The following is a 12,116-nucleotide window of genomic DNA, read 5'->3' on the forward strand; positions in this document are numbered from 1 at the left end:
TAGTAGGGTACCTCAGATAGATCGTTGTTTGGATCTGCAGCCCTCGCCACAGTACCTACAGTAGTACTATGAGAAGGGAAACCATTTTTATTTGGTGGGCGGTCGATGGTAGTCCCCCCTCATACGACACGGATTAGGCAACATCTTCCAGATCCACATCATGCACCAGCTCTGGAGGTAGACCCAGAGCCAGAGCCGGAGCCGGAGCCGGAGCCGGATCCGGAGCCAGAGCCGGAGCTACATCTGGGAGCAGCTCATATCTACCATCGTACTCTGCTCCTCTAGAGCCGTATCCATCGCCATTCTCTTCTCCCCCAGCCCATACCCAGCGCCGTTCTCTACTCCCCCCGGCTCGAGTTCATCAGTGGCATTTGAGTCGTTCTCTACACCCATACATATGGATGAAGAGAACGTTACCATCAAACCATCAATTTTAGGGGGTTTTGTATTGTAAATTACTTTATTTTTTATGTAAATTACTTTATTTTTATGTAAATTATTTTTTTGTATTATATTTATCAATTTTTTTATTTGGCATTTTATTATCGGATTTGAGTGCGAATTTTGGAATTGCTTAGTTGAAATACATAATACGAATAAAAAAAGAGAATGATTATCCAGTTTGGTAGTTTTGAAGTACTTAAAAATTAAAAAGACAATACTTTTTCTTTCAACATGCAATAAGCAACATGTAATGAACAACATCTTAATTTCTATCCGATCGCGACGATTGTCCAGTTTGGTAATTTCGGAGTGGGCAGTTACTTCGATTGTGACCAGCTAATCTGCATACTCCATACAGCTTCCCGTCGTATTTCTCTCTAATGTCCATTTTGTTACGGATTCTTGATGATTGCGGACGACCTCTCGGGTTCCTACGCAAGCCTTTGTCTAGGATAAGCTCAAAGGTCGTCTGAGGAACCTCCCAAGTAGATAGGTCAGAAAGCACAGAAAACTCATTCTCCGATACACACAACATGTGTTCAAGTGTGTACACCTCATCGATAAATTGATCTACATTGAGCGAGATCTTAGCACAAGCTGCCACAACATGTGCACAAGGATAATGAAGTGTTTGGAACCTCTTACAATCGCACTGTCTATTTCGGAGATCAACCCCGTATGACCTAGGTGGAATACCGGGTCGATGACCGATGGTCTCTGTAACGCGAAACGTTTCATTACGTCATGAATATACTTCTACATTCATCGACCTTGCCATCCGACGGTTTGCAACAATTGCATCCTTGACATGTTCGACAAACACGTGTCCTGCCTCCATCTGGTTGACTTGTTGCTGACCCATTCTTGGCATCAAGGTAGCCAACCTATAGAATGTAGCTGAGAAGACAGATGAAATCGGAAGATGTTGCATTTTTAACAACACAGCGTTAATCCCATCCACCAAGTTTTTCGTCATTTGACCGTAACGAAAGCCCTGGTCAAAACTTTGAGCCCATTGCCATGGCTCCATGCTACCCAACCATTGTCGGAAAGATGTGTTCGTCTAACCTTCCATGTCACTCTCAAGCCGAGTCATCCTCTGCCGAAAAATGTGTGGTTCTAGCTCGTAAGTTGTGTATGTATTAAGACGATATAAGTTAAGTTATAGTCTCGCCACAAAAAAAATGTATGTTATATATTGAAATGATAAGGTTGTTCTTTACCCATTTTCACAACTTGTCTCTTCCAACCTGCATTCTTATCATCTCGATGAAAGTTAGCGGTAATGTGCCGTATGCAGTAAATGGATCTCCATGGCACACCAGAACGCCTAATGGCGGCAATTAATCCTTTCCCTCTATCGGAGATGATGCAAATATTATCATTACTAAATACATACCTCCGCAGATTTGTAAGAAAGAATTCCCACGACTCCATGTTTTCTTTATATATGATGGCAAACACAATCGGTAGCACGTTCCTGTTCCCGTCTTGAGCAATCTCAATAAGTAAGATTTGTGTATATTTACCATATATCCATGTCCCATCCACTTGCACAAATGGCTTACAGTGGGGAAATGCACGCACATATGGATCAAATGTCCAAAACATTCGTTGGAAAATTCTTTTACCCGGTTGTTATTGCTCATCCGGGCCATAATAAGGTCTTGTCTGCAACTCAATGACAGTCTTCGGTACGTACTTCCTCATTGCCGCAATCCATCCCTGCAACTCATTGTACGATGCATCGAAATTTTCGTACAATTGCTCTATTGCCATCTGTTTAGCTATCCATGCCTTTCGGTATGATACTCGATACTGGAATCGTGCCTGCATTTCGGTAATTAATACCGAAACTTTAATGGTCGGCATATCTTCAACCATTGGCATGATGCATGTACAGATAGTTTTCGAATCAAGTTTTCAATGATCTTCTGTCATTCATGTTGAAGTACATGTGTGAGGCCCAACAAATTTTCGTATCTCCCACATCTGAGACTTCTAGATAAATGCAGCTCGTATCCGCCAATTGCAGCCTTCTGCCGACTTCTAACACTCTCCAATATATAATGTCGGTTTAGACTCGACGACTTTGTAGTCAACTGATATATTCATACTATACCGCTTAATGGCAAATACGCACTCTTCCTTACTTTCGAATCTCTGGCCCACGAACAACTCCTCAGGATCAGAATATATGGCCATCTGGTGAGCAGGTAGTATCTCGTGGTACTCAGAACTCATTGCATGCGCAAAGATCGGGTCTATCCGAGGCATGTGTGCCCTAGGATTATTGTGTATCACAATACGACGGATCTGGTTCCTGACTAAAGATGCATTAATGTTTCCATCCTCGTTCACGCCTTCATCATCAATATCATCTGGGACATCATCTACGTCGGGATCACTATCAATATCGACTTCATAATCAAAAGGATCACTACTTCAGTATACATCATCACCACCCACATCAGTCTCGGGTATAGCATTAAGATCAATGTCGATCCCATGTGTAGTTGATTGACTACCAACGTATGATATCGGAACCACCATACACGGCTCTTGAGGTCCATCTTCTTCACCTAATGGAGTTGGATCTTCTGTTGACTCCACAATAGCTAACTCAGCAAATAACTGAATCAATGCATTTTGGTTGCTATGGCAGTAAAGAGCGACCATTGTCTCCACATCTTCATCGTCTACAAGTTCCATTTCAGTGAATTTTATGGGATCCATCGAAACTGGAAACTTGTAGAAAATTTTCAAGATCCTTCTCCTACAACGTCTATAAAATTTTTCACTAATTTTTCCTTCATATCATCAAACGAGATATTTTTATTAAATCTCATTGCAACTTGTTTGCAGCTTTCAAATATACATCTGATGCTTGTTGTTAAAATTTCTCCATCGCAATAAACGCATACGAAAAATTTGTTCTCCATCTTCAATATTAGATCTGTTAAAAAAAGTTTAAAATTCTCACAATTTTCAAAATTTTTGATGCAAAATTTTTCATTCAGAACCTAACAAACAAAATTATTTATCTCACAAAATAACATTAAATAATAAAATTTCTAACAAATTTCTACATTCTATTTAAAAATAAATAAATTAAAATACCTTTTTTTCTTCTTCTTTTCCTTTCTTCCTTCTTCTTTCTCTTTTTTACTTCTACTAATTTTTTACTAGTTTTTTGCTCATGCTTTCCTGTGGAGGGGTATATATAGGGAAATGGGTTGCGCCTAACGAGGAGGCACCACATGTTGCCCCTACCGACAGTAGCGACATATTGAGCTTGTCAGGTAGGCACGACATGTGGTGCCTTCTCGAAGCTCAACTCGTATTTTATTAAAACCTATTTTCATATATAATAATTTTTATACCAAATAGATAAAAACTAATAAAACCACTATATAAACTAATCATAAATTACTAATAAAATAGCTATAAAAATATTTTTAAAAATATATTATCAAAAATCACAATACAATAATACACTACTAAAAATACAATTTTAGAAATTAATTTTATTGCACCAACATTTACAAATTTTATTGCCCTCAAACTCTAATACTACTTTCACCAATATCATCTTTTTCCATTCAATTCGTTCGTCTTTTCTAATTTTTATTCTCAATCTCTTTTACTTTCAATTTTCTAGTCTCTTGACTTCTAAAAATTCTAAACTATTTTCTTTACAGATTACAAATTATTTATAGCAAAATATTTAACAAAATAAATTTAACATTATTAAACTAAACAAAATAATTTAGAATATATAATCTTAAATTATTAATAAATTAATTTTAAAATAATTACAAACAAAAAATTTATCAAATAATTCTAAATTACTAACAATCTAATTTTAAAATAATTATAAAAATTACTAAATTTTTTCTTCTTTCTTTCTTCAACCGCTTCACTACACGGCCAATGAGGTTTGCAGGGTGTGGCGCCCCTGCATCAGGCGCCACATGTGGCGCCTACGGGTCACAGGCGACCCATTTTTAACCCGAAATTTTTTTAAAATATAATAATAATAATAAAATATTAGAAAAAAATTTATTAATAAAATAATATGCCGCGCCTGTCAGGTAGGCGCGACTAAAAAAAAGTAACTCATTTTCGTAAATAATTTATCTGACAACCTATTTTCATATATAATAATTTTTTTTATACCATATTTGTAAAAAACCCAAAATAAATACTTATTAACCAAATTCAAGCAACGACACTTACTTGAACTAATTTACTTTGATGGGTCGATTTTTGAACTTTAGATTTTTCACATAAACAATCTTCTCCTTAACATGCAAATCTTCTGATTAAAATTTAAATATGAAAACATTCTTCATATCAATCTTCATTTGTAGGAAACTGTACCACTGAATATGAAACATAATTCAAAATGTTGTAAAAGATTAGACATGAAAGTTAAAAAAACGCTTCTAACAAGAAGCTTTTTTTTTTTTTGGTTTTTAAAGATAATAATTCTGTTTTGCCGCAGAATAAATTTTATCCTAAGATTCTTAAATTTTCAGAAATTTTATCCCGAAATTTTTAGCTATTCAGAATTTAATCTAGCCATTAATTTTTTTTTAATTTTTACATAAAGCGTTGGGTGATGTGGCAAGGAGAGAAGGTGAAAGCATGCCATGTGGGACGCATTTTCACTAAAAGTGCGTCCTATCGAGCACACTTTCATCCTCTTCCCTTGCCACGTCACTCAAAAACCCTTCCTGCAAGAAGCATTTTTGCCACCTATCCCAAAATTGATTTATTTTCCTAAATTCTAGATACAATAACCTAAAACCCTAAATATATATTTTAAAATTTACATATATGCCTAATTTTTCCATTAATAAAATATAGAATTTTCTTTTTTTTTTAAAAAAAAACTTCTGGGAAATCGTGCATAATCTTTTACTATTATTTCATCCTACGAAACTATAGTAAATATCAAGTTAGAAGGCGTACTCTTATTATAGGTAGAAAATAGGACACGTTTGAACGGAATTATTTTAAGTTGTTAATCTCATTCTTTAATCTCGGACTTTTTCTAAATGAGTATAGTTTGATAAGCATATGCACTACGATTACGCATGAATTAAAGATAATAAAGTAATTAGGAATATAGCTAGTTACTTAAGTAGTAATTAATATCAATGTGAAAATGGTTTCCCTAAAATCATGTTCCACGCTTAAATATTGACATTTAATTTGTATCCATGGAAGTGTGTATATCTCCTAGTACTCTATTTCATCCCATTAATTGAAGAGATAACTTGTTAGAAGATCACTTAATTAATTTGAAAGTAAGAAAATAAGGAAAACCAAGAATACTTCAATTTTCCAACTTCTTGTAAAATCTAATATCAACATCCCAACATTTTGTAATATTTGAGTCCTTTTGTGATATTCATTATTTGAGTACAAATTATTGAAAAACAAAGATATATTTATCTTTAAAATTATAAAGCTTAGTTTTTCTTTTGAGCATTGGTTGAGGTTTTTTTGTTGATGCCTTGAGGGTCAATGTTCAAATCTTGATGCGGTGTTTCTTAGTGTTTTTTTAAATAATTATTTTATGGGTAAAGTATATAAACAGACACTCAATTATTAGCCTGTTTTTATTTTGATCACTCAGGTTTAAAATTTTCTATTTTAGTAACTAACATTAAATCACTAACAGAATGTTGGGGTGACCTTTTTTCTTGGAAAAATATCAAATTTAACCTTCCAATATTTATAGATTCTATCAATTTTGTACCAATTCTGAAAATTTTAACAAATTTAACCTTCAACTTTACAATTATTTCAATTTAGTCTTGACTCTTAAAAATCAAATTTAAAATTTTTAGAAAATAAAAATTTAAAATTTATTTTCTATAAAAATATGTTAATATTTTTACAAATACATACAAAGTTATAAAATATTTATAATTATAAAACAATTTAAGGGAAAAAACTATGAAGAAGATTTAAACAAATTTAACTTTTTCCTCTTTTTCTTTTTTTCATTATTAACAAACATCATTTCATGATGGGTTAAAAACTACAACCTAAGGTCGAAAATGGTAAGAATTGATGTCTTTAGGTTGTTGCCCAGAATGAGTTTGTCAAGTGTGAGGTTGTGCTTGAGGGTGAGCATGATTAGGGATATATAAGTGAAGATGAGGTCTTGGTGACTTGGTACGTGGAAGGCCATTCTGGTAGCTCCACAACCAATTCCTAGCTTGATGGCATGACGACTAAGGATGTGGAAATCAACGAGTTCATAGTAAGGGTTTTGTGTCAGTAGTTGTGAGCGAAAGCGATGCCTAGCACTCCACAAATTTAGCGAGGGCTAAGGAAAAGGGCATAACATATAATAAATAAAATAAAACCAAAAAATGTTTAAAATTATAAAAAAATTAAAAATTAAAAATCATTCAAATTATTAAAAGAAGTATAAAAATTATAAAAAAATATTTTTAAAATTTAAAAAATTAGTTAATGTTCACATGTCATCCACGTGGCAATCTATGTGTATGCCACATCAACGAAGTTAACAAAAGTTAACATTTTCATCCATTTTAGGGTGATTTGACAAAAAAAATGTAATTTTGAAGCCTAAAAGAAGAGAAAAATTAAATGGTGGACTAAAATGAATTTTTTTGTAAAATTAGAAAGTAAAAACAAATCATAATGCCTTTTTCATGTGGAAAGGAAAGAAAATTATTTCAATTCTTGTACTTTATTGGATGGTATCGTTCTTATTACATATTTTTGTAGAGTTTATTTTGCCAATCCAAATTTTTGTATCTTTTTTTTTTTTTGTTTTCATAATTATTTGTATTCTAACATTTATTTTGGACATAACTCGGACATGAGAAAAGATTGCATGATACTATTATTTCACGTCATCCATATCTCTTTCTAATAGGAGGATAACAAATCAGATTTTTCCTCTTGATTTTCAGCTTTTTCCTCCTGACAAAATTCAAATCCAACTGAAAATGCTAAAATTTAGAAAGAAAAATCTAATTTGCCATTCTCTTGTTGGAAAAGAATATGAATGACGTGAAATCACAATTTCATACAATCCTTTCTCACCTGAACATAAGTATAAGGTTAATTTCACCAATTCAACCCTAAATTAATTTTTTAATATCAAAAGTTGAATTATCAATCATATAATTTTATCACTTTATTATTATTATTATTATTTTTAAATATGAGATGATAATTTGAGGATGCCCTGTACGCAAATCATGCGCCAATTAAGTCGGAAGTGCCGTGGGGAAACCCAGTGGTTTTGTGGTCACACGTCAATAGCAAGACAGCTATTTTTTTTGTAGGCTTATAAAATCGTCTTTTTAGGAAAGAAAAAACATTTATTTAATCTACCAAAAGTCCCCAACAAATTATCATCAAAGGTTAAATTCTAAGTCTTATAAATTATATTCAAGTTGATAATTATTATAAATATTTAAAAAAGTTTATTATGAGATAAATTCTTTTTTTTCCACGTATATATTATACGCCTATTAAAAAATATTATTTCACATTGTTTAAATAAATTTATAATTATTCATGAATTTTTAATTAAATTAAATTTTTATTAGTTTATTAGGAATGATTCAAAGTTAGAAGTGAAAACAATTACACCGGGTCTCATGCAAATGGCTGCTAAGTATTTGTTAACTAAATAAATTATGAAAGTCAAAGTCTTTGCATTGCCCATAAAATGAAAACACAGACTTTTATCGAAGACCCAAGGTCAACTCTAAGTCAAGGTGTTTGCAATTTGCTAAAATCCTTATACACGTCTAGGAGTGAAAAGAATACTCCTTTTCATGCCTAAACTACTTTTTAAGGTGTGCAGTAATTTTAAAGTTAAAATTGATTTGTCAATATACTGACAAATTAATTTTAAATTTTAAAATTAATTAATTCGAAATTTTAAAATTTTGAATCGATTTTAAAATGTTAGCATAAGCATTTCATTATTTTGTTTAGGTAAATATTGTTTTCTAGAAAAATCTCGAAATTTAATGAGTTAAAAAATAATTACAAAAGAAAACTAATGATATTAAGATTAAATAATAGAAATATGCAATATGGATATAAGTAAAATTTGAAATTTAAGGTTTTTTTTATAGTAGTATTATGTGTACTAAAATGAAAATAGGTTTTTGAAATAAAAAAATAACATATTAGATGCGGGTAGAATAAAAATTTTTAGTTACTCAAATAATATTTTGAAATTGTTTACACATTGGCGTTTTTCATTATTTTTACCAAAATAAGTAAATTCTTTCTTTTTTTAAAGATGAAAATTGTAGCAGAAAAATAGAAAGCTTGTGCCTTTCAAAGCAAATTTATTTTTGACATGGAAAGTTAATTTGGAAATATTCATAGGTGAAAACAACTTAGATGTTTATTTCACTTCATGACATGGAATGGTTAGGAATATCCATAGGTGAAAACAACTTAGATATTTATTCTTAAATGATTATACTTTGGACAGAAGTGTTCATGGTAACCCAAAAAAAGGAGAAGTGTTTATAGATCAATTTGAGATCAATTTCTAAAACAATTTCAAGCTTAAATTTCACCAATATGTTTTATTACGTAAATAATGATAAAATATTACGAAATATAGTAATATTAACATATTTTATAATTAAACTTTAAAAATAGTTTTCTTATTTTATTTAATTTTGAATTAGCTTATCCAAATTTTAAAATGTTTTGACTAGCTATTTGCAAATTAATCCATCTTTCCCAATTTTTTCCCATGTTAATTTAAGACAATATATAATTTGATAGGATTTATTGTCGAATTTAGATTAAAATTAGATGATACGATCAGTTCAATTGATAATGTATAATTGAAAATAATGTAAATTATTGTCAACCAATAAAAAATAAAATTTGAGATGAAAACTTTTTTACTGCCGAACCGATATTAAACCTCTTATATTAGGAATCGATGATTTAAGTCAAAACAATGATATGGTTCTTATCACTTTGTTGCCAGGGATATGTACAAAAATTCTCTTTCGAGTTGCATCATTCATTTTCCCAATCAATATGCATGAAAAGTCTTATTAATTTAAAGTCCAATAGAAAAAAAGGGACATGAAAACAAGCAATAATTAACTCTTTTGATCATAACATTTAAAAAAACATAAAAGGATAAATAGTATCTGTTTGATTATAAATATCTACCATGAGGCAGCTCACTTCTTCACTACTTCCCAATTTCTTACCAAAACTCCTCCTCGTAGAAACAATGACTAATTCAAACTTTGTCTTGCTTTTCATTGTCGGGATTTTAGCAACTCAGGCAATGTCTCGCACTGTGCATGAATCAGCCATTGCAGATAAACATGAGCAATGGATGGTTAAGCATGGTCGAACTTACAAGAACAAAGCTGAGAAAGATAAACGCTTTAAGATATTCAAGGAGAACTTGGAATATATTCAGAACTTTAATAATGCAGGAAACAGAACATACAAGTTGAGTATTAACAAGTACTCGGACTTGACACATGACGAATTCGTCGCAGCTCGTACCGGATATATTAATCCAGGCAACACAGTGACATCTATGGAAACATCGTTTCGCTATGCCGAGTTTACAGATGTTCCGACAAGCTTGGATTGGAAATCAAAAGGCGCTGTCACCTCTGTTAAGGACCAAGGACGATGCGGTAAGATTTTATAACTTCTTGAAATTCTTTGCGCATATCTCAATACTTTAAAGTTTTCAGTTCTTTTTTCCTAATGAATTAAACACTTTAACCTATTAAACATTGGCATTTTGTTGTTAGGGTGTTGTTGGGCATTTGCTGCAGTGGCAGCCGTGGAAGGTCTGAACCAAATCACAAACGGAAACCTGGTCTCATTGTCCGAGCAACAAGTATTGGACTGCAGCGGAAATAGCAACGGTTGCAACGGTGGTAGCAAGATACAAGCCTTCCAATACGTCATTCAGAACAATGGATTAACCAGGGAAGACAATTATCCATATCAAGCTATGCAAGGAACTTGTGACTTCCAAAAACAGGCATCCCAAGTTGCCCATGTCAGCAACTATGAATCCGTACCTTCCAACAGTGAACAAGAGTTACTTAAGGCTGTCTCGAACCAACCGGTCGCAGTTAGCATTGAAGGTAGCGGAACTGATTTTAGACATTACAGCAGTGGGATTTTCAACGGATACTGCGGAACTAATCTCAACCATGCTGTCACTATCGTTGGATTCGGGACCAGCGCCGATGGTACCGATTACTGGTTGGTGAAGAATCAATGGGGTGAAGATTGGGGAGAAAATGGATACATAAGGATGCAAAGGAATGTGGCCGACTCCCAAGGTCTTTGCGGGCTTGCCATTAGACCAGCCTATCCAACCGCATAAATATTCATACAATATGGACATTTTCTTATGTTTGGGATATCTTCAAATATATGAAATAAAAAGAAAAGAAATGGTGATTTTAGGATCCCAACTCAGGACCCTAATTTAGGATACTTTTGAGTTTATTTTCCGATGTATGTATCATTTGGTTTTAGAAGGTTTCATTGCAAAATGGCTTCTGATTGAAGTTTGGAAGAGCAAAATCATAAATATATTTCATATATAGAAGCATTATTATGAATTTTGATTTTATTTTTACATAATTACATTTTAATATGTATTAAATAATATGTGTTACACTATCTTCTTCTTCTTTGTTTTTATAACTAAAACTTTATTATCCAATAAAAAGAAAAAAAAAGCTACAATAATATCTCTATCAGCATAAACACCAATATTTATACATTCAATCCCCAATTTTGTATCAGTTCACTATTTTTTTTTTGGCAAGTCATATATGATATTATTGAAAAGAGACCTTTTACAAAGCATGTCACAACACCAAGCTTGACCATAAGTCAGCAACACATTACACCTAATAAAGTGGGTATAAAAACCTACTTTTAAGCTTGGTGTCGTATTACATATTTGGGGCAATATTTTTAAGCTTCACAAATAAAATTAAAGAATTAGCAAATATTTTATATGAATATAATAAAATGTTAAAATAAATATTTAAAAATATATAATAATTTTTAATATTGTTTATGAAATAAAATGTATATATTTTACGCGTGTTAAAATAATATTAATTAACATCTGTTAAATTAATCTATAATTATGCGGGATGTCATGGAAATATAACATAGCCATAAATGAAAACATATAGACTTTTGTATGGCCGTAAATGAGAACACATTTCTTAACTAAGTCATCAAAGTCTTTGCATGTACATAAATGAAAACTATAGACTTTTGTTGACAACCCAAAGTCAACTCTAAGTCAAGTTCTTTTTGCAATTTGCTAACACCTTGGCTAAAATCCCTCAACGCGTTTAGGAGTAAAAAGAAGCCTTTTTTTTTTTTTTCATGCGCCTAAACTACTTTTTACTGTATGTAGTGATTTAGAATATAAAAAATATATATATAATTGTGGTTTCATGTTATTTTTTATTCTTTTTTAATAGAAGAATGAATATAAGTTTAAATTAGTTTGTATAATTAAAATTTTAGAAAGTTATCTTTGACTTTGGCTCGGGATTAATCGAATCTAATAGTATTTTCAAGTTTTATATTATAAATTTATTTTTAAAATTTTAAAATGA

The 12,116-nt window shown here is 31.7% G+C and overlaps 1 protein-coding gene across 1 annotated transcript; it reads left to right on the top strand.

The window, feature by feature from the left end:
• The first annotated feature begins 9,648 nt into the window (after positions 1–9,648).
• LOC108473095 (ervatamin-B-like) lies at positions 9,649–11,093 on the top strand. The gene is made up of 2 exons (XM_017774657.2): positions 9,649–10,145; positions 10,266–11,093. The coding sequence occupies exons 1-2, from the start codon at positions 9,662–9,664 to the stop codon at positions 10,850–10,852; spliced, it is 1,071 nt and encodes a 356-aa protein (XP_017630146.2). The 5' UTR covers positions 9,649–9,661; the 3' UTR covers positions 10,853–11,093.
• Positions 11,094–12,116: the final 1,023 nt, after the last annotated feature.

Source organism: Gossypium arboreum, chromosome 11 (genome assembly GCF_025698485.1).
Source record: "Gossypium arboreum isolate Shixiya-1 chromosome 11, ASM2569848v2, whole genome shotgun sequence".
Lineage (NCBI taxonomy): Eukaryota > Viridiplantae > Streptophyta > Magnoliopsida > Malvales > Malvaceae > Gossypium > Gossypium arboreum.